This window comes from Adiantum capillus-veneris, chromosome 16 (assembly GCF_014529385.1).
Source record: "Adiantum capillus-veneris isolate H3 chromosome 16, ASM1452938v2, whole genome shotgun sequence".
Taxonomy (NCBI): Eukaryota; Viridiplantae; Streptophyta; class Polypodiopsida; order Polypodiales; family Pteridaceae; genus Adiantum; species Adiantum capillus-veneris.
This window is the reverse complement of record NC_140946.1, coordinates 52,272,287-52,293,547: the sequence shown is the minus strand read 5'-3', so window position 1 is coordinate 52,293,547 and position 21,261 is coordinate 52,272,287. Positions and strand designations below refer to the sequence as shown.

The following is a 21,261-nucleotide window of genomic DNA, read 5'->3' as shown; positions in this document are numbered from 1 at the left end:
AGAGAGAGAGAGCAATTGCTTTTGATTTGAAGCTTTTGGGGCTCTGCTTTTGGGCATCCCTTGTAACCTTTAAATTAGTGGTGAGGGCCTCACTTCTCAGGGCATCTGGACGTAGAGTCTGAGAGTGAAACCCTAACCGCTCTCTTGTACTTTGATGATTGATTAATACAAAAAGAAATACCGAAAGGGGCGCCAGTCTTTGGGGCCAATATCTCTAGGCACGGAACTCCGTCGGGCCAGTGCAAATCTATTGTGATCTGTGAATTGTTTTGAAGTGGTTATTTGGTGTTGTCGCGGTTGATTCTTGACTTGGAGTGTCCAAGTCTGTTACACTTCGTCTTCAAGAATCTCCACGGCTGAAAATTCCTGAAACCATCTCCAACACAAAACCATGAACATACCCATTCCATGTATAGTGAAGGAAAAAAATCTTGTCTTCTCTAAAGACTGTGTATGCAATGTATATGAACATAGAGACGGAGTTACAACCCGTTCATCAAACACATGCAAACAATGAGGTCGAATCTTTTTTGTTTGATCGAAATCAATCAACTGTGGCAAATCACAATGGAAATGCCCATGCTTGGTGCTCATACTATCATGTGCTCTTTCGGAAACTGTGTCATGCCAAGGAAGAGACATGGAATGTGACTTCCTGACATACAAACTTTTCAACTTTTCATGAACAATCCGCATACATTCGTGCTCATTCATGATAGAAACGTGCTCAACATAATATGTCATGCCTAGGAAAAGGGATCACATAACGATGCTGACTAAAATACAGGAAACCTTCACGAATGAAACATTCGAATAATGCGTGCGTATCAATCATGCGAACACATAATACTTCCTGTAAGGGCTCTTTGGACCAAGGCTCGAGAGCCAAGATCGCTTCTTCGGGATCTATCGAATCTTCTTGTGGGGGATCTGTGGACCTCGACTCGAAAGCCAAGATCGATTCTTGGTGATTGATCGAATCTACAACGAGGTTAGCTTCGCTAGAAAAAGCATCCACTAACATATCATCCTTGTGAACAATCACATCATCTTCATGCAATTCATCATGCTTGTGAGAAATCACATCTTGATCATGCAAATCATCATGCTTTTCATTGTCATCCAAATCATTATGCAAATCATTGGCATCCAAATCATCATGCTTATCATTGTGCTTCAAATCATCATGCAAGTCATTGTCAATTAAATCATCATCACGCTTCGCACAATCATGCAAATCTTGTGTGTCATGCTTTGGAGAAGAAGAGACTGAGAGAGTCTCCTTTCCCCAAATCTCTTGCATCTGTGCCTGAACTTGAGAATAGAGTCGCCAAAACTCTTTGTTTTGTCGATCGCTTTGTTCTTGTATTGCTTTTCTTTCTGCTTCTCTTTCTGCTTTGTCTTTTGCGTGCCTGCGATCCATTTCTGCTTTTCTTTCTTTGCATTCACGATCAAATTCTGTCATTCTTTCTGCATTTCTTGCTTCGCGTTCTAACTTCCTTTCCATAAACATCTCGTTCAAAGCCTCCATAGGAGTTAGTGCAATCCTTGACGTAGATGGGGAAGGAGGAGGGTCGGAAAACCTCTTGGTGGGGAAAATTCTTCTTTGCTTCTCTCATGCTCATCACCTCCAAGCGAAGTATCCATTCCGCTTCGAGTGATGACCATTCTGAAGACGTGGGTTCTTGTGGGTCTTGGGTTCTTAAGTTCACGAGGAACTTGGGTTCTTGAGGTTCTTGAGGTCCTTGATTCGTGAGAATCTAGGGTTCTTGAGGTGTTCTTTCGCTTGCAAATCGCGTTGAAGAAGGATCTTCTCTTCACTCGAGTTCTACCCTTTTCTGCGGGCGCACCCCTTGGCGGCCTTTGCGCTCACACCAAGGTTGCTTTTTCTCACCTCACATCGATTGGCCGGCCGCTAAGTGCATGGTCCGCTCTCAATGAGTGAAAAGAGACACAAGGGGAGGTTGGACAAGCCCTTCTTTCTTGGGATTCCTGTCACTCTTCAACAAAACAGGATTAGGAATTGCCACGCCCAAGTACACTTGGGTTCGTGCGATCGCAACAAGCAAAAAAATTCTTGTGGTTCTTCTGGTTCTTTCCTTGAGTAATGCAGAACACTTCCAAAGCTATGATACCAATGTTAGGTGCAGCGGAATGAATGTTGTATTTTCTCAAGATTAGTGATCTTTATTTGCTCAAGGTTCCTTTTAGTTCTTAGGGAAAGAGAGATTTTTCCGTCTTATGGAGAGTGCTATGATCACGAACAAAGTGAGTGGATATTGTGCGTGCAAGTGAATGAGATTGAGAGAAGTAGAGAGAAGAGATACGACACCCGAGAGGTTGTAAAACCCTCCTCCGAAGGCCCCACTCTTGTCGGCGAGAGTGGTCTATTCTTTGATTGCACAAAGGTGTACAATGCGTATGCAATGGACTATGCAACTTGGTCTATGCCGATGATGATGACGATGATGATGACGATGACGATGACGATGACGATGACGATGACGATGACGACGACGACGACGACGACGATGACGATGATGGCTGAAATCTGAGATGACGACGACGACGACGACGACGGTGATGATGACGACGACGACGACGATGGCTGAAATCTGAGATCTTCTAATCGCTGAATTTCGGGACTGTTTCGGTGGCTGAAAATGAGTGTTTTGGCTGCGTTTTCTTGGCTGAAAAATGAGGTTTCTTAGGGCTGAAAACTGATGGTCTTTACGGGCTGAATTTGCTACACTTTAGGTGAATGATGCCGGTCTTAATTTACTGCTGAAATCCAAAAACGCTAGGGGCTGAAATTGGTCCTTTTGTCGCGGGGGTTTTGCAAATGCAAAAACGCTAGGCTGATCTGCTGTGTCGTGATGACGCCGGGGCTGATCTGCTGTGCACAAATCGCCAAGGCTGATCTGATGCAAAAACGCTAGGTCTTCTGTGGAGAAAACGCCAGAGTAGTCGCGGGGGTTGGTCTTGTTGAGAAGTTGCCTGTTGAGCAAGGTGCTCCTGCTGCCTCTTCTGCCAGAAAGTGTGAACTTTGGTTTGCTTATATATTAACTTAGCAAAATTGCCCTACCTACTTTTGTTGGAAAGTCACTTAAAAATAATAAGTGAAAATAACCAAAAATAGGAAAATAGGCTAAATGCACTGGAAAATTTTCCGAATTGATGCTAATGGATTCTGATGGGAATTCCGATTATCATGCTGTGTGCAACCGGAGGATATGTATCTATGCTAAGTGACTGGGCATGCATGGTCTACGAATAGACTCACAAAAGTGTCAGATCACCGCTAATCTAAACTGACTGGACTGACTGAACCCTGCTGTGGTGTAGCTTGTCCACGGACACATAGGGTTGGGATGTGTCACGTGACACGTAGTCTTGAAGCGCTTATGAAAGTAGATTGTTTTCAAGGCTAGAATTGACAACACAAATTTATGAGAGAGAGCTATTCGCAGTGATCCATGCTCTTACTCAGTGGCGACGTTACCTACTCGGAGCCGATTTCATGGTCTTTACTGATCATCAGAGTCTATGCTACTTCTTGTCACAAAAGCAGCTTTCGAAAAAGCAGATGTAGTGGGCTAACATCTTGTCATAGTTTCACTTTTAGATTGTCCATGTTTAGGGACAGAAAAACTTGGTGGCAGATGCATTGTCTCGGAAGCCCCTAGTCTTGACTATTTCTGCGATTCATCATGGAAGCTTTGAGGATATGGTTGATCAGTATGCCACCGATCCGGATTTTTCCGATGTTTTCATTCGGATACATAATGGAGAGATAGTGCTAGGATATTCCATACGGGATGGCTACTTGATGAAGAAAACGATGTTGTGTGTTACACAGCCGTTGAGGGAAAAGGTTTTGACTGAGTGCCATTGTCCACCTTTTACGGGTCACCGCGGCATCGACACCACCTTGAAAAGTGTGGAGCGTTATTTCTTTTGGCCAAGACTCAAGAAGGATGTGGACGACTTTGTTCGCAGTTGTTTAGTATGCCAGAAGGTCAAGTTTGACAAGCGTAAGGCACAAGGGTTACTACAACCTTTACCCATTCCCATCCACCCTTGGGAAAGTATTGCAATGGATTTCATTTTTGATCTCCCGAAGACATAGAGTGGGCATAATAGCATTTGGATTGTCATTGGTAGATTTAGCAGGCAAGCTCACTTCATTCCATGAAGAAAACAGTCAAGTCGGACCATTTAGCAAGATTGTTCATTGCACAGATATTTCGATTACATGGCATGCCTGAGACAATAGTCTTCGACAAAGATCCCCGATTCACGAGTTTGTTTTGGAGGGCTATTTGGGAGAACATTGGCACACGGTTGCAGTTCTCTTCATCATTTCACCCGCAGACAGATGGACAATTTGAGATTGCGAATTCAGTTGTTCTGGAGTTATTGAAGTCTTACATCTCTGATGAGAAGACTCAATGGGAATTTTATTTGCCTTTGGTGGAATTTGCCTACAATAACACGGTTCACTCTTCGACGGGGAAGGCGCTATTTGAGATAATTGAAGGTGCTCTGAAGGTGCCACCCTTTCTCAACTTTAAAGACAATATTTTTGAAGCCGACCAGTACACGGGGGACTTGGACACTCCTTTTGCTAAGGTCCGGGAGGCTTTAGAGAAATCTCAAGAACGACATAAGAAGGCAACATATCGATATCGACGAGATTTGAAATTAAAAGAAGATGATTGGGTGCTCTTACGTTTTGAGACGGCACGCTGCCTAAGGAAACGAAAGGGAAAGGAGCAGATTTTTCTAAAGCTTAGCATGAGGTACTATGGCCCTTTCCAGATAAAAGAAAAGATAAATGAAAGCTCCTTTCGACTCAATCTGCCCGATACTTGGAAAATTCACAGTGCATTCCAGGTGAGTCTCTTGAAATCTGTTAAAGGTGATGTGCTAGTTTGATGGGGAGCTTGATGAGCAACCCAAAGTGGAAGAAAGCGAGGAGATACTTGTTCGTGAACAGATTTTGGCACACAAGGAAAGAAAGATAAAAGGTAAACTGATTCGGCGGTTCTTGGTTAAATTTAAGAACTATCCGGCGTCGGATGCGAAGTGGATGGAGGAGGACCTAGTAGATACTCCTCAGATTTTGGACCTTTACCTTGAAGCATTTGGTTTAGCATAGGTACTCCGATAAAACCCCGAACTCAGCAAGGGTGAATCTAATGCAGCGGGTTTGCACAAGAGGGCAGTCACTCCGCTCCTTTGTCAACAGATTACCTCGATTTTGAATAAGGTCACTGTTGTCCCCTTTGGGTTTTAGGGATACTAAATTCTAATGGGCTAACCAATATTCTGCTGTATGACTTTATGAAACGAAATTCCCGAAATGAAATATGTTTGATTTGTGCTCTCTCACTTGCCTATTTGAGTGTAGGAACTGAACGACGAAATGACCGCAGCATTTCGGGCTCAATAAGGATGATCGCAATAAGGATTAGTTAATCGAGCATCACTGAGGTCCGGAATGGATGTAATGCGATTACTAAATACGTTGCTGACAGTCACGGTTTGAGATTTAAAATCATTTTTTTTGTGATTCCTCATGTGATGTCCTAGATGTGACTGTTGTTTTTGTACAAGTGCTAGATGTATAGTGTCTACTGCGTTAGTACTAATAGTCAGTGTCTACTAAGACGGTCTCTGTCTGTTTTGCAAGCATAATCGAGGGCGATTACAATTCTTTCAAGAGGGGGGTATGTCACAAATTGATGAGATGGCAATGCCTGAACACACAGGTGACGTGGCCTGACAGTACGGGCGCCCAGAAAAAGCACTGATTGGCTGACGTGGTAGCATAGGGATTTTCTGCACTTTTCGTTGACAACAATGATGTGGCACTGTACGGATCTCCGCAGAATGCGTTAGCTTTTGGGGATGAAAGCTTTTAAGTTTAATGCTTTTGGGGCTCTGCTTTTAGCATCCCTTGTAACCTTTATAATGAACCCAAGGGGCTCACTCTGCAGAGCATCTGGACGCCGAGTCTGAGGGCGAGCACCGGCGGAAAATTGTACTTTTACTCAAAAGGGCGCCAAACTTTGGGGCCAGTATCTCTTGGCACGGAATTACGTAGGGTCGTGTCGACTCTCTCTCTTAAATTTGTGAAGTGTTTTGAAGTGAATCTCGACTGTGTTGCGGTAGAATCTTGACTTGGGGTGTTTTCTTTGGTTTTTGACTTTTGCTTGTTTTGTTTTGGTGCTCATCTTTTGTTTGTTTGGTTTAGTTTTTTGTTTTCTCGTCTTTTGTGCATTGGGGTGTTGCGGTGTTCTTGGGTTGGTAATCTCCTTCCTCTACTATGGTAGATCTCTTGGTGATGCTAGCTTCTTATCTATCATCTTCATCGTTGACAGCTTCCTCTATCAAGTCATTGTTTAGCCCTATGGTTTCATATGGTACCGGTTGGCGGGCTTCGCTCGACATTGAGCAGTTGCCTTGGCAACACGTTCCTTACTCCGTGATACCCGTAGTGGCTCTATGGTGGTCTTGGTCTTTGGTGTGTATTGTAGAGAGTGCTTTTGGAGAGGAGTGCCTATCTTTCCAAGGCAGTTGTCATCCTCTCTTTTCCTTAGCTAGCCAGGGCTCTTTTTATTCTCTGTAGGAAAGGGCTTTTTTTCTTGGCCTTTCAATTTTCAGTCGTGGCCAGTTTTTTCATGCACCAATCCATTATTGTTGGTCAGATTTTGGACGTGATGTGTTCACAGTTTACGAATGGGGATTCTCGGACGTAGATTGGTCTACAATTCAATTTTCTAAAAGGCAACCAATGCTCAAGATGGCATTCTTCTAAGGTACAAAGTTGAGAGTAGCAAATCCGAGGTGTATCCAGTGGAAAGGATCCTCTGCGGGGGTGTCTATGGTAGCTTCTTCATCAACTTGGTCTCACTATTTGTGTCCACCATGAGCTGCAGAGAGTTTTGGCATCTCAAGTGAATTGCCCAATGTGAACCCATTATTTAGTTTGGCTTTTAGGTATTTATTTTACTTATTTGTTTAAGTCTGGGTAGGGCAATTTACTGAGGTTGCTATATAAGCAACCCTTAGCCCCCATTGTATTACACATCAGTTATTCATTGCCAAGGTTGATTGGTTCAGGAGTCTCTCTCTCTCTCTCTCTCTCTCTCTCTCTCTCTCTCTCTCTCTCTCTCTCTCCCCCCCCCCCTTGCTCTCTACGCTTCCGCGCGACATGGAGTGGCGGAATTCCACCCCAGAGAGTATGGACCCCAAACCTTGGCGCCCCTTTCGGTATTTCTTTATATTGCATCAACACAGTACAAGCCGGTACTCCAGACTCTGCACATTCTCCAGGAAGCATGCCAGAGAATGAGCCCTACCCTAATATTTAAAGGCCCTTGGCCTAAAAAGCAATTACAATGAAAAGCCTTCAAATTCAAAAGCATTTGAAACCAGCGTGATTTTCTAAAATCTGCTACGTAATCAACTGTTTCGCAAGTTCTTGTGTGTGTGTGAGTCCTGCTTTATTTCCTTTATGTCACTTGGGGGGCCCTATCGGACGGGGTTCCCATAAGTTGGTAGGACTTCTTCTTCTTCTGCTACTTGTTCTTTTAAGGGTTTAGGCCCCTCGGCCGGCATCTGTAAGTTGGCTCCATTCTTCAGGGCTTTGACACGTCAGCCATTTGTGACAAAATCCTTTGCGACCAGCGGCGTTTCGAAACGCCGGCACTGGGAAGGCAACATCTCTCTGCCCATTCTCTGCAGTAAGGACACCCCCCTTACCACCCAAGGACGGCGTTTGAAAACGTTCTAGGAGTGAAAGAGGAGAGTGGTTAGAGACGATGAGAGTGAAAACTGCCCCTTGGATTAGTGGTTTGACAGGAGGGTGTTTGAAGCAGTCTTGGGAAGGTGGCTTGCAAAAGGCCTCGAAGGTGTTTTGGCACGGCTTGAGGACGATGTTTTTGGAGCGACCTTGGGAAGGTGACTTGCAAGATTCCATAAAGCGGCCATGCCGAGCCTTGAGAAGCGGTTTGGAAGGTGGGATTGTGGAGCCCTCTGTTCAAGTGTCTGGAGCGGCTTGGTGCAAACCTTGCGGCCACCTCTGAAGCCACTTTTGCGCAAGGACTTGGAAAATTTTAGAGCGGCTTGGATGGAGAGGACCTCAAGGCTCAGATTTTCAGAGAGCATTGTTTTAGTGGATGGCTAGGAGACTATTCGGCTTTTGGAGTGCGAGAAGGTATTAAGTCCAGATTTTGCAACTTCAACAAAGCCCCCCCTACTCGAGCACTAGCAACATCGACTAAAACCAACAAATGGCTATGGATAGCAGATCAACCATCATTGAGTTAGGGGGCTATGCACCGACACAATTCTCAATGAAATCGTTGTTTTGTTTGGCTCAAGTTTGTGAAGCCAAAAGCAAGTGGATGAGTTCGCTAGAGGACAAAGGCAAAGGCAAGCTTGATAAGGATGGCAGTATGTCACGTGCACATCTAACCCTATGTGCATGTGGACAAGCTATCTCAAGTCTAGGGTTCAGGTCAGCTTAGGAAGTGTTATGGTACCTTTGTGAGCTTGTGAGCAGGCCGTGCATGTCCAGGCACTTAGATTAGTTGCATATCCTCTGTTTGCACACATCATGATCATTCGCATGACATTTAGTACCCATCATGAGCATTTTACAGTGCATAGAACACTTTTTCCCAAATTACACAGTGAGTAGGGCAAATTGCTAAGGCAGTTTAAAAGAAACCTAGCGCTAGCAGTTTTAGACAAAAGAGGTAGAAGAAGTTCCAGCAATTTGCAATGCACCTTCTCAGCAGGACCGGCAGAAGGCCCTAGCGTTTTCAGCCAACAGAAGCAGAGAGCGTTTTTGGGATTCCCTCCCTTGGCGTTTTCATCAGCAAATTCAAATTAGCGTTTTCATCAACAACAGATTTAGCCTGGCGTTTTTCAATTTGCAGACCTAGCCTAGCGTTTGCAGATTCCGGCGTCAGATCAGCCAAGCACATTAGTGTTTTCAGTTGTCAGCACTTAGCGATAGCAGATCCAGCCCCTAGCCTCGTAGATCTCACTTACCCGCAGTTGATCCTCGCCATACCGTCCAGTCAGCCAACGTTTACAGTTTCAGCCCACTGTTTTCAGATTTCAGCATCTGCATTTTCAGCTCATCGTCGTCGAGTGGTCGCCATCGCCATCCTTGTCGACATAGTGTCAGCATTTAGCAGAAAGTCAGCAGTTCGCAGATTTCAGCATTTCAGCCGTAGCGTTTTCAGTTTTCAGCCCGTCCTCGTCGTTGTCATCATCACTGTCATTGACATCGTCGGCAAGTCCATTGCATCTAGACCATTGTACCAGATTTGTGCAATCTATAGCATAGACCTCTCTCGCCATAGAGAGGGGGGCCCTTGGAGGAGGGTTTGAGAACCGTCTAGTGTCTTATTCTTCTCTCTCTCTCTCTCTCTCTCTCTCTCTCCACCTTCATTCACAGTAGCATTCACTTTGTTTGTGATCATTGCATTCTCTTTCTAAAGGAACGGAAGGCTCTCCCTTCCGTAAGTAAAAGGAACCCTTGAGCATAGTTCGGAGCACTCATCTTGAGCAATATCAACATTCACTTCTGCAGCACCTTACATTGGTATCAGAGCTTTGACAGAGAATTCTGTATCACTCAAGAAAAGAACCACAAGAAATTTTTTGCTTGCTGTGGTCGCACGTAACCCAAGTCCACTTGGTGCGTCGATTCTTAATCGTGTTTTTGAAGAGTAACAGGTAACCCAAAAATGAAGGGCTTGTCCAGCCTCCCCTTGTTCATCTTTTCACTCATTGTAGTGGACCGTGCACTTAGCGGCCGGCCAATCGACGTGAGGTGGGAAAAAACAACTTTGGTGTGAGCGCAAGGCCGCTAAGAGGTACGTCCGCAAGGAAGAGTCGAGCTCGGGTAAGAGAAAAGCCTTCTCAAAAACCAATTGCAAGCTACAGAACCTCAAGAACCTCAAGAATTCGAGAACCTCAAGAACCCAAGAACCCAAGAACCCAAGAACCTCAAGACTCCAAGTTTCTTGAGAACTTAAGTCCCCAAGATTCAGTGTATGGTCATCACCCGAAGCAGAATGGATACTTTGCGTGAAGGTGATGAGAGTGGAGGTGATAACGAAGAAATTTTCCCACCAGGTAGATTTTTTTTCGACCCTCCTCTTTCCCATCTACGCCACGGGTTGCACCAAATCCTATGGAAGCTTTGATCAAGTCGATGATGGACATGATGCTATAACAAGAGGTGCAACGTGTTGCCTTGGATTGCGATCATAATCAAGTGCGCTTGGCAGCCAAAGAAAGAAAGGTAGCTATGGAGCTTGAGCTTGAGCTTGAGCAAGCACGCGAAGCTCAACGCATAGCGGCCGAAGAAAGGCGAGCGGCTTTGGAATTAGAGCGTGAGGCACAGAGAGACCAACGCATGCAAGAGCTGGTCATACAGGTACTCACCTTGAAATCTGAGCCGGTAAAAATGTGGTTAGTTCATCAGGTAGCAAAAGTAGAGATGTGGACTCCAACAATCCAGTCACTGAGAAGTTGACCTTCAATAAGTATGATGGTAATATGGATGCTAATGTTATTCATTCTTGGTTGCATCAATTTATGCTTACTTTGCGACAACTAAGAAAACAAGAAATAGCAAAGTTTTGACGGTAGCCATGTATCTTGCCGGTGATGCCATTAATTAGTATCATGCATGGCAAGAGGCACAGTCGGCCGCGCACCTAGAGGAAGCCGAAGAAGAAGTGTCCGTTTCCTTCAATTGGGCCGACTTCCAAGACAAGCTCAAGGCGCGGTTTATGCCACCTCAGTACTTAGCCCGGTTGAAAGAAGATCAAGGCAATCTCAAGCAAAATGGTATGCCAGTCATGTCTTTCTCTAACCGTGTTTTACAGCTTGGCACCCAATTACGCAAATCCGATGATGAGCGCAAAGAGGCATTCTTGTTTTGGGTTTGGACGAGTATATCATGTTTGATGTTGAAGTACTTGATCAAGTGGATCTCAACAAGGCGGTAGCGATTGCTCTCGCACAGGAGATGAAGCACAACAAAGGAAAGCCTAAGGAGAACAAGTCTTCTCATAGTACCTCTCAGACTCCTCAGAACCGACAGATTGGTAAGAACAGTAACTCTTCTAGCCAATCTTCCTCTAGTCTTTCGGAAAAGAACTCTCAAAATGAATCTAAGGGTAAAGCTAAATCAACGGCTAAATCTAAGCTAACCCCAAATGAAAAAGCTGCACAAGGAATTGTAGGAGGATACATAACGCCAGAAGAACAAGTCATTTATGCTAAGGAAGGTCGATGTTATCAATGTCACGTCAAGGGTCATATTAAGAAGGCTTGTCCTAAGACAACACCATCTAAAGAACCCAAAGCACCGATAGCTACCACAAGCACTTTAGTGAATCAATCTGAGTCTCCACATGTTTCTGACACACACATTGATGAGTCTCTCTTTAAATGTGTTTGCATCCTAAAGATGTGATTGTTCGCAAGGATGATGGTTTAGATGATGATTTTTCTAGTGAAGCTAACCTAATTGCAGATACGATCTGTCACGAAGAACCGATCTTGGCTCTCGAGTCGAGGTCCAAAGAAATCACTCAGGAAGTATTGTGCGTTCACATGATTAGTCAACACGCATTGTTCGAGTTTTTTATTCGTGATGGTTTCTTGTTTTTGTCATCGTCTTTATGTGTTCCCTTTTCAGGCATGCCGTATTGTACGATGCACATGACTCACTCGCGGATGAACATGGATTTATGCGGATTACTCTTGAAAAGAAACAAAGTTTGCATTCAAGGAATCACATTGTTTACCGATTGTCCGTTTTGTCAATCGCTTTTACATGTCTCTTCGTTGGCATGACATAGTCTCAGAAAGAGCACAAGTAAGATTGTCCATCAAGCATCGGCATTTCCATTATGATTTGCCACAGTTGATAGGTTTAGGTCGAAAGGTCAAGATTTGATCTCACTTTTACGTGTGTTTGGTGAACGGTTTGGCACTCCGTCAATTTGTTCATCTGCATTGCATGTACAATCTTTTAGGAAGAATAGTATTTTTCCAGTCACGCAGTTGGAGCATTGAAGCTTCAACAGATCACTTTGCCGCGCCCAAGGAAGCAAGCATTGCAGACCTTCATGAAGTTTAAGTATTGCTCGACCCACGCATCAGAGTGGGCCAACGAAGAGTTCTTCGTAGGATTCCAGGAGTTGTTGGCGCTCTCCCTCGACGCCATACAGCTCAGTACCAATTCCTCACTCTGAAAAGGAGGGGACATCCTGTGCACATCTAACCCTATGTGCATGTGGACAAGCTATCTCTGTAGGGTTGAAGTCAGCTTAGGAAGTGTTCTTGCACCTTTGTGAGCCTGTGAGCAGGCCGTGCATGTCCAGATACTTAGATTAGTTGCATATTCTCTGGTTGCACACATCATGATCATCCGCATGACATTCAGTACCCATCATGAGCATTTTACAGTACATAGAACACTTTTTTCAAATTACACATTTTTCACTTATTTATTAATAAGTGACTTCTGTTAGAAAGTTGAGTAGGGCAAATTACTAAGGCAGTAAAAAAGAAAGCTAGCGCTAGCAGTTTTAGATAAAAGAGACAGAAGAAGTTCTAGCAACTTGCAGTGCACCGTCTCAGTAAGACCGGTAGAAGGCCCTACCGTTTTCAATCAACAGAAGCAGAGAGCGTTTTTGGGATTCCCTTGGCGTTTTCATCAACAAATTCAGCCTAGCGTTTTTATCAACAGAAGATTCAGCCTGCGTTTTTCAGTTTGCAAACCTAGCCTAGCGTTTGCACATTCCGACGTGAGATCATCTGCAAGTTGGCTCCATTCTTTAGGGCTTTGACATGTCAATCGTCCACGATTACACCATATCTGCAAAACAACTCAAGTTAGCTTAAATATTCCCGAGGGTCATTCCGAGGGACAATCAATTTGCTCTTTTTGTTAAGGAGTTAGCTTCTCTATTCGGCTCTTCTGATCAAGGAGTTGGCTTTTGCTTTCGTCTAGATCGGAACTCTTGATATTCCAGCGTAGTAAAATTAGTCATTATACCCAGACCGCACTGATCTTCCATGGGTGTCTTGATGGACTCAAATTGTATACCCAGTCAATCTCATCCAATTAGGAATATTCAGTGGTTGGCAACAACAATGCAACACAAATGCTCACATATGCATGTTACAAGACATAGAAACATAAAGCCGCCGATGAACACTCTCCCCGCAAATAACCATCCAGGTTCGGGCCATGAGCTGTTGAATGACTCCCTCATCACTCCTTTTGCAAATAACCTAAAAAGGTTCGGGCCATGAGATATAGAGGCTTTTTACAACCAAACACCCCCAGACCGCAGCCTGTGTCGTTTGGAGGTGCTGAGAGTAACCACTACTCAGACTTCTTAATACTCCCTCCATAAATAACCATGCAGGTCCGGGCCATGAGTAACAACACTTTTCAATCATTCAATACTTCCTCCGCAAATAACCACAAGGGTCCGGGCCATGAGTATGAACAAGCATTCTCAAACATCATTTCTCACCCTGCACCCGGGAGTAAAATCACCAATCATTGAAACCAATATTAAAACCAGAGTCAAACATTTCAAATCGGCACCAAGACAGGTCCAAAACAAATACCATCCATTTCAAACAAATTTCAAATAAAGTTTGAAACAATACTTTCTCAAACAAAGTTCAAAAGTATCTAATTATAAAACAACTAGAGGTTGATTCAGGATTTTGTTCAGACAACCGAACTTTGAGGACAACTGGCTTGCCCTTCTGCATCACGGTGATGGTTCGGTTCCGAACCTCGAGAGTCGCATCATTCTTGTCATGCCAAGGCATGCCTAATAGAACGTCACAATTGCCCAACTTCATAATGTGGAAACAAGCTTTTCCATGATAATCTTGAATAGTCACTGAAAGAGCACCAATGAGCGGTACCACTTTTTGAGTTTGCCCCATGGCTAGCTCAGCTTCAATTTCTCCACCCTCAAAGGGCATCTGCTTTAAGAATTCTGGATGGATGAAGTTCTCTGTAGCTCCGGGGTCAAAGAAAATAAGAGCTTTGAAGCCATTGACTTTGCCATATGCTCGACACAATTCATTTGTACTCTCAAGGCGTATGCCATAAATGTAAGGTACTAATCCAATGGCCGGTTTAGCTCGTTTGGTTGGAGATGGTCCTGGGTTTCTGTCGACTGTTGACACGGGAGTCGGCTCCGCGGGTCTGTCAGTGCGTTGGGGACAACCAAAATAGTTATGTCCTATTTGAAAGCATCCAAAACATCGGCTTGTAGTAGGTGTCTCGTTGTTGTGGTTGACTTTCACGAGACTCTTGAGAATTTGTTCTTTGTTGGCGAGAGTTGTGGTTAGTGGCCGGAGATTCTTCTGTGGTAAACTCTAGCTTTCCCTTCATCAGTTTGTAGCCGACTGCGACATGGTCCATAAGTTCTTGCATGGTGGAGACTTGCTTGGATAGATAATATTCCTGCAATGGTGATGGTAGTCCAATGGTGTATCGCTCGCATTGAGCCTCCAAGGGAACAGATCTAAAGAAGGACACTGGAAGGTACATTTCGAGAAACCTTTGGTTATATTCGTCCATGGTTTCGGTGGCAAGCATTTTCAAGTTGCCCCACTCTGCCAAAATCCGGACTTCAAAGATCGAAGTCATGTAACTACGTGCAAAAAGTGTCTTGAAAGCTTGCCAGATCCTTGGAGCATGCGGTTGTGTCGCGATTGAACTCCACCATTGCATAGCATTATCTTTCAGAAATCCCGTTGCTTGAGAAATCTTGGATTCTTCTGTATATGTTGTCGAATTGTTGTAGGAACTGCAATGCTTTCTTGCGATCTTTCACTCCAGAAAAAGTGAAAAATTTGACTATCGTGCCGCCATCTTTGAAATCTTTGGGTACCACCCGGGGCATCAGAGGGGGTAGCATATAGTTCAAAAATTGTTGAAAGCTTTGTAACATCGGAAGATTTTGTTGAGGATGCTGCGAAAGAATGTCATGAAGCTCGTTGAGCAAAAACTGCAAATATTCTACTGAATCCATGAATTCTATGTCTAGGGTCCTTTATGGCTTATGCCCTGTAAGACATAGCGATGAAGACGGGAGCGCGCTCGATGCGCAATGAAGTAAGGTGGGAGTGGCTAATAAGTCCGGGATCGGAGGCCGAAGATACCTCAAATAAAGTTCCAATAGCTCTGTCTCCTCTTTTGTAGGACCGGTATGCTTTCAGAAAAGCACAGGCTTGATGCTCTAATACCATTGTCACAAGACGGGCACCACGTGCTAATAAGAAAAGAACAGATTGAAGAGACTTTTAGCACTTCAATAACAACTGAACTGAGAGAGAGAGAGACGAACGCAACACGGAGTGGCGGAATTCCACCTGAGAGTATTGGCCCCAAACCTTGGTGCCCCTTTCGGTATTTCTTTGTATTGCATCAACACAATACAAGCCGATAATCCCCCCTCCACTTCATCACGTGGAGGTAGTCGGGGGAGTTCGCTATGCACGGGGACACTCTCGTTACTGGGCACTCTCAAATCCCCTCACGCGTCCGTAGTACCCAAACGGTGAGATGAAGAGAAAATCAAGGTCGGGATTGTGTCCCATCGTCCGTCGTCCCCATACCGGTCTATCGCACGCCCCGTGGCATCGAGCTGTGTTTTGCGAAGATCGGGTGGTCACATATCACCGTCACCCGGAGAGCCTCGCTTGAGAGGAGTCCAACATAGAGACTTTGCACCTTCTCCTGGAAGCATGCCAGAGAATGAGCCCTTAGCATGTATTTACGGGCCCTAGGCCCCAAAAGCAGTTTACATGAAAAGCCTTCAAAACTCAAAAGCTTATGGTCCAAAAGCAATGACAAAAAGTTGCCAGCGTAAATCACGGAATTCCGTACAGCAGCCGGCGCAAAACATGGATATCCGTACAGCTTGCCATGTCATCATGTCAGCACAATTTTTGGAATTTCTGTACAACTGCCACGTCATCAGTTGTTACGTAATTCTTTCTCTGTGTGTATGTGTGGGTCCTGCTTTATTTTAATCCTTTGTCACTTGTGGCCCTGTTCTTCTTAGGGTTTAGGCCCCTCAACCGACATTTGCAAGTTGGCTCCATTCTATAGGGCTTTGACATGTTAGCAATTTGTGACAACATAGACCTCTCTCGCTGAAACCGGCCTGTTCAATCCAAAAAGGGCGGTAGACTTTACTTCAAACCTTGATTTAGCTTTCACCCATTATTAGTCGTCTTTTTTACCTGTACTTTCAAGACACAACAAAGGGGAGAGGGATACAGGCTGCTAGATTGCACCTGTATGAGTAGACGGACACCAGATTGGCCCCTAACTTAGGCGCCCCTTTCGGTATTTCTTTATTGTTCAAAAGAGGGAATAAACGCTGAGGTTCCCTACAAGCTGCCCCGCACAAACTCGGCTGAATTTCCACTGTTCCAGCCCGATTTCGGCAGCATAACTGTACTAGAACCCTTCACGGTCAGTATTCCCACGCATTAAATGACTTTCCCGACGCATACGGGCACTTTGCAAAACCTAGCGAGAATCTGCAGCACGCTGAATTCTCTGTTTTCAGCCCTGAAAATGCGCCAGATCACCTGTACAGCGGTCCCCTTGCGTCCCCGAACCTCCTGGGGGTATTAGGGTCCGCTTAGGGCCAAAACCCTAAACCTGCAAAAATACACAGCAGGCTGTAATTCACTGTTTCGGGCTCAGTTTCGCGTGCCGATCGCATCCCTAGCAAGTCCTCGAGCTCCCGCACTTGTAGGGCTACTTGCCCTTTGAATCGGACGAGATTTCTGGCGTGAAACCTCTCCGAATTCACCTGTACCTGCGGGGGGATTAGCCGCTAGCTAATCCAGTACCTATGCAAGAGGCTCTTGCCTCGGCAATCGCGCATGAACCCACACAACTGTACATTGGTCAAATGAAGAGCCCACTAGAGGGGCATAACATACTCCCAAAGGGGAGAGAGAGGGCAGTGCGTAGCGTGCAGGGCATCACTCCTGGCACCGCACTGTGCATAAGAGGGAAAGCAAGCACTCCATAGCTCTTAACCTGTGACAAAACTGAAAATGAGGCTCTCCCCCTCCTAAATTCAGCGCCACTTCTTGTTGCATGAGGCAAGTGCACTAGAATGTGCCACTTGGCACATTTACAAGCATTTTCCCATTTCGGGGTTGCCGCTTAAAAATATCCCAACCGGTTGCCTAGTTGACTTCACGGCAGAGTAAGAAAATGTTCCCCTTGTCATTCCGGAGGTAATGACGTCAACACAATTTCAGGTCCCAAAATAGCAGTTCCCTAAATTTTAGGAGATGCTGCCATTGTATCTGTCTAGGTCATCCGACCCTCTTTGTACACTGCGGCCACATCCAGAACTGAAATGTAGCCTTTGTAGCAAAGGATTCCACTTTGGCTAGTCAATGACCCCACTTGGCTAACCATAGTCCTTGTCTAACCTTAGTGCTCTCTTGCCCTCAGGCCTCGACTCCCACTGGACAGTTCCACACTAGCTATGCAATGCAGGGCAGTTAGATTTCCCGAGGGGTGTTTCCAAAAAGTGAAAGTAAATAGATAATAAGAAAGAAATCAACAAAAAGGATAGATAGTAGTCACACGTTGGTGACACTCGCCATAGAGAGGGGGGGCCCTTGGAGGAGGGTTTGAGAACCGTCTGATGTCGTATTCTTCTTTCTCTCTCTCTCTCTCTCTCTCTCTCTCTCTCTCTCTCTCTCAGTCTCAACACCTTCATTCACAGTAGCATTCACTTTGTTTGTGATCATTGCATTCTCTTTCTTAAGGAACGGAAGGCTCTCCCTTCCGTAAGTAAAAGGAACCCTTGAGCACAATTCGGAGCACTCATCTTGAACAATATCAACATTCACTTCCGCTGCACCTTACACAGTACCAATACTCAGGTAGTTGCCTCTGTAGCCACCAGGTCCGACAACAGGATGCTTTGTTTGGCTCGGGAGTTTGAAGCCAAGGACAAAGGCAAGAACTCATAGGAGGACAAAGGCAAAGGCAAGTTGAAGAGAAATAACGGTGATAAAGATATGACAGAGGAGATCGGCATGGCACACATGGTGGCAGCCACAGTGGCCACGACACCAGATTTCTAGTACAAGAGGCAGTTGTCTCTACTAGCTTCAGCCAGAGAGAGGCTTGTGAGTGGCAGAGAGGGGCAAACAATGCTCCTTATAATTAATTTGGACCCTTGTTTTGGAGTCCAAGTTATCGGTGTTTGAACTCGTTGGTCGAAGTTCAAGGCACATGCATCTTGCAGGGAACCAATTAGACGTATCTAGAACAGCATGGATGAGTGCACCAATTCATTGTTGTTGGTCCGATTATGGACAGGATGTGTTCCAAAATTCATTGTCTCGAAAGTATTATCAACGTGATTTGTTCAGAGGTCACGAATGGGGATTCTTTAAGGCAACCGATGCTCAAGATGGCATTCTTCTAAGGAACAAAGTTGAGGGTAGCAAATTCGAGGTGTATCCAATAGGTTGCAGTTGCTGGGGTGTCCATGGTAGCTTCTTCATCGACTTGGTCTCACTATTTATGTCCACTATGAGTTGCAGAGAGGGTGTTTAGGCATCTCAAGTGAACTGCCCAAAGTGATCCCATTATTTATTTTGTCTTTTAGGGATGTCTTATACTTATTTGTCAAAGTCTTGGTAGGGCACTTTATTGAGGTGGATATCCCCTTGCCCCCATTGTACATTGTATCAATTATTCGTTGCCAAGGTTGATTGGTTCAAGAGACTCTCTCTCTCTCTCTCTCTCTCTCTCTCTCTCCCCCCCTTGGTCTCTACGCTTCCGCATCGTCAACTTTTACAAGAGATAGGGAGGGAGGGAGGCGGTTTAGGGTTTTATGTTTTTAAAGGATGGAGAGATCCCCTTGCAAGAGATAGGTATGCCGTTAGGCACTAACTTTGGAAAAGGTGGCAGCCTCGTAATTTACAATCTACGTCGGTCTTCACAATCTTTCCCCTTCGCCTTCCCTTTGCTTGTTTGCTTGTGTCTGGCTGTTGCATGAAATTAGTATGCTAGAAAGTACTTTCCATTGTGCTGCTGCAAAGTCAGAAGTTCTGAGGATAGCAATACACTTACGGTCTAGTAGGAAAACGCTTTACGTCTCTTAACTTAATTGGGTAGTCTTCCTACGTTCAAAAGGGTGGTCTGGTTGAGTCTTGATTTTCTTTTTGTAGTTTTGTGCTAGAGACCATTTGTTGACAGTGAACTTCTCTCATTGCAGCTTTCTAATGATCGACAGCTCGATTTACTAAAAAATATTGCTGAAAGTTCTCCTCACGCTTCTGCTCAAGATGCAAGGAGTCTCCTTCCTTCTGTTTTACAGCTTTTGAAGGTATAACTGCCCAGTGTTTAGTTCTTGTTTTATGTAATTGTTGTTTGTGTTGCTAAGATGTACTTGCCAATCATTGTGTTGTTGCTAAATTTCTGTTCTCTGTGGATTTGACAGAAGTACATGCCAAAAAGAAAAACAACCGAAGAAGTCAATTACACATTTGTGGAGTGTTTGTTGTATAGTTTCCATCATCTTGCCAGCAAGGTGAAAAATTTACCTGATTGTGTTCTGTTACATATCTTTATGGATGTTGGGAACTTTATAGGTATTGGTTCTCTGCTGGTTTACTGAGATATCTGACATGTAATGTGATAGACACCTAACACAACAAATAGCTTGTGTGGCTACAAGATCGTGACTGGTCAGCCGTCTGATAGGCTGGGGGAAGACTTCTCAGATTTGTTCAAAGACTTTACAGAGAGGTAAACTTAATTGGTACTGTATTTCATGGGGCAAGAACTCTGGAGATGCTCGTGTGTGCATGCATGTGTCCGTGTGTGTGTGTGTGTGTGGGGCCGGGGGGGGGGGGGGGGGGGGGGGGAGATTTGGAGGTTGGCGGGGGGGGGGGGGGGGGGGGGGGGGGGGGGGGTTACTTGGGGCTTTAGATACTCCATATGTTTCTGGAAAAATTCTAAATATTTTGCCATAAGTTTTGGGCACCTTGGAAGGAATCTTCGCCGTTCCAACTCAGTGGCATGTCTTGATGAGGGCGAGCAGTCCATTGATCAGCTTGATGAGATTAAAAAGCTACTCACTGCTCCATACTCTTCAGCTTGGCACTCTCTGTAGTCTACAGTCTATAATATCTATACATTTCCTTGAGGCTAGTACTCATAATGTGTTTAGTACATGAAGGTATAGACCATGTGGCTTGCTTGCCCTCATATTTATGGAGTTTCTTGAGGCTAGAGCCTTCAACTTGCTCTCTCTGGAGGTGACAGTTTTTTCTATCTAGAATCAACTGTCCATGCACTCGACATATGTTGTAATGTAGTATGTGATGGTCTACTGGACTCGAGTCTTGATCATGATCTTTTTGGGTTCTCTTGTCTTACGTAGCATGTTGTTCCTTGATTTTAGGGTGGTGTCAGGTGTGGAATTTGTTTGGCTTATGCAAAATCTCTGGTTAACTCCTTGGTCTTTGAGCACTCTTGATGTCAGTAGAGATGCGATAGTCTAGTTAGTAGTATGCATTATCTTGCCTTGTGGATAACTCTCATGAGAGTTCAACCCTGTATCATGCTTTTCCTTGATTGAGATAGCTATTTATAGACAGTTTGGAGGAATTATGTTCTAGTTATCCTGACACTTCTCATTTGCAGGATAACAGTAGTAGAAGAGCTAGCTAAAGTTACAAAGAAAAAATTGACTCAAGGAATTGGAGAGTTTGGCAAGGCAATGGTAGCTGCCAAGGATGAGGCAGCAAAAAGTGAATTGGTAAGGTCTCTGCACAATGGGATTTGGTTTGTAGATCTATAACAAATGACAGTGAGCTGTTGAAAATGCAGAGAGCTAAGCAGGCCAAGACGACGTTGGGAATGAGGACTTGCAGTAACATCTTATCCTTGACACAAGTAAGCTTTAGTTTAACTCAATGCTGATGAGGCATACCTCTGAAAGAAGCGTTATACTTAGATGTGTGCTTATGCCAGCCGCTTCACGAGAACTCTCCCGTGTTTCTTGGAGATAAAAGGATAACCTTGTCTTGGAAAGAAGCTCCCAAGGCAGCCAGAACACCTCATTCAGGGTAATATTGGCAGTTCTATACAGATTCTCCTGAGGTCGTTTGTAGGTGGTC

At 44.7% G+C, this 21,261-nt stretch overlaps 1 protein-coding gene across 2 annotated transcripts in view; it reads left to right on the top strand.

Moving 5' to 3' along the window:
- The window catches only part of LOC147439038 (apoptosis inhibitor 5-like protein API5), a 39,857-nt gene that overhangs the window by 17,996 nt on the left and 600 nt on the right, over positions 1 to 21,261 (top strand). Inside the window, exons 10-15 of one of the 2 annotated variants that reach the window (XM_086484984.1) lie at positions 19,371 to 19,463; positions 19,578 to 19,667; positions 19,779 to 19,885; positions 20,786 to 20,900; positions 20,972 to 21,037; positions 21,116 to 21,210. In XM_086484984.1, coding sequence (XP_086341110.1) covers positions 19,371 to 19,463; positions 19,578 to 19,667; positions 19,779 to 19,885; positions 20,786 to 20,900; positions 20,972 to 21,037; positions 21,116 to 21,210 — 566 coding nt within the window. Of the gene's footprint in view, positions 1 to 19,352; positions 19,464 to 19,577; positions 19,668 to 19,778; positions 19,886 to 20,785; positions 20,901 to 20,971; positions 21,038 to 21,115; positions 21,211 to 21,261 lie in introns of both variants that reach the window. The other variant, XM_086484983.1, reaches the window with a different exon arrangement.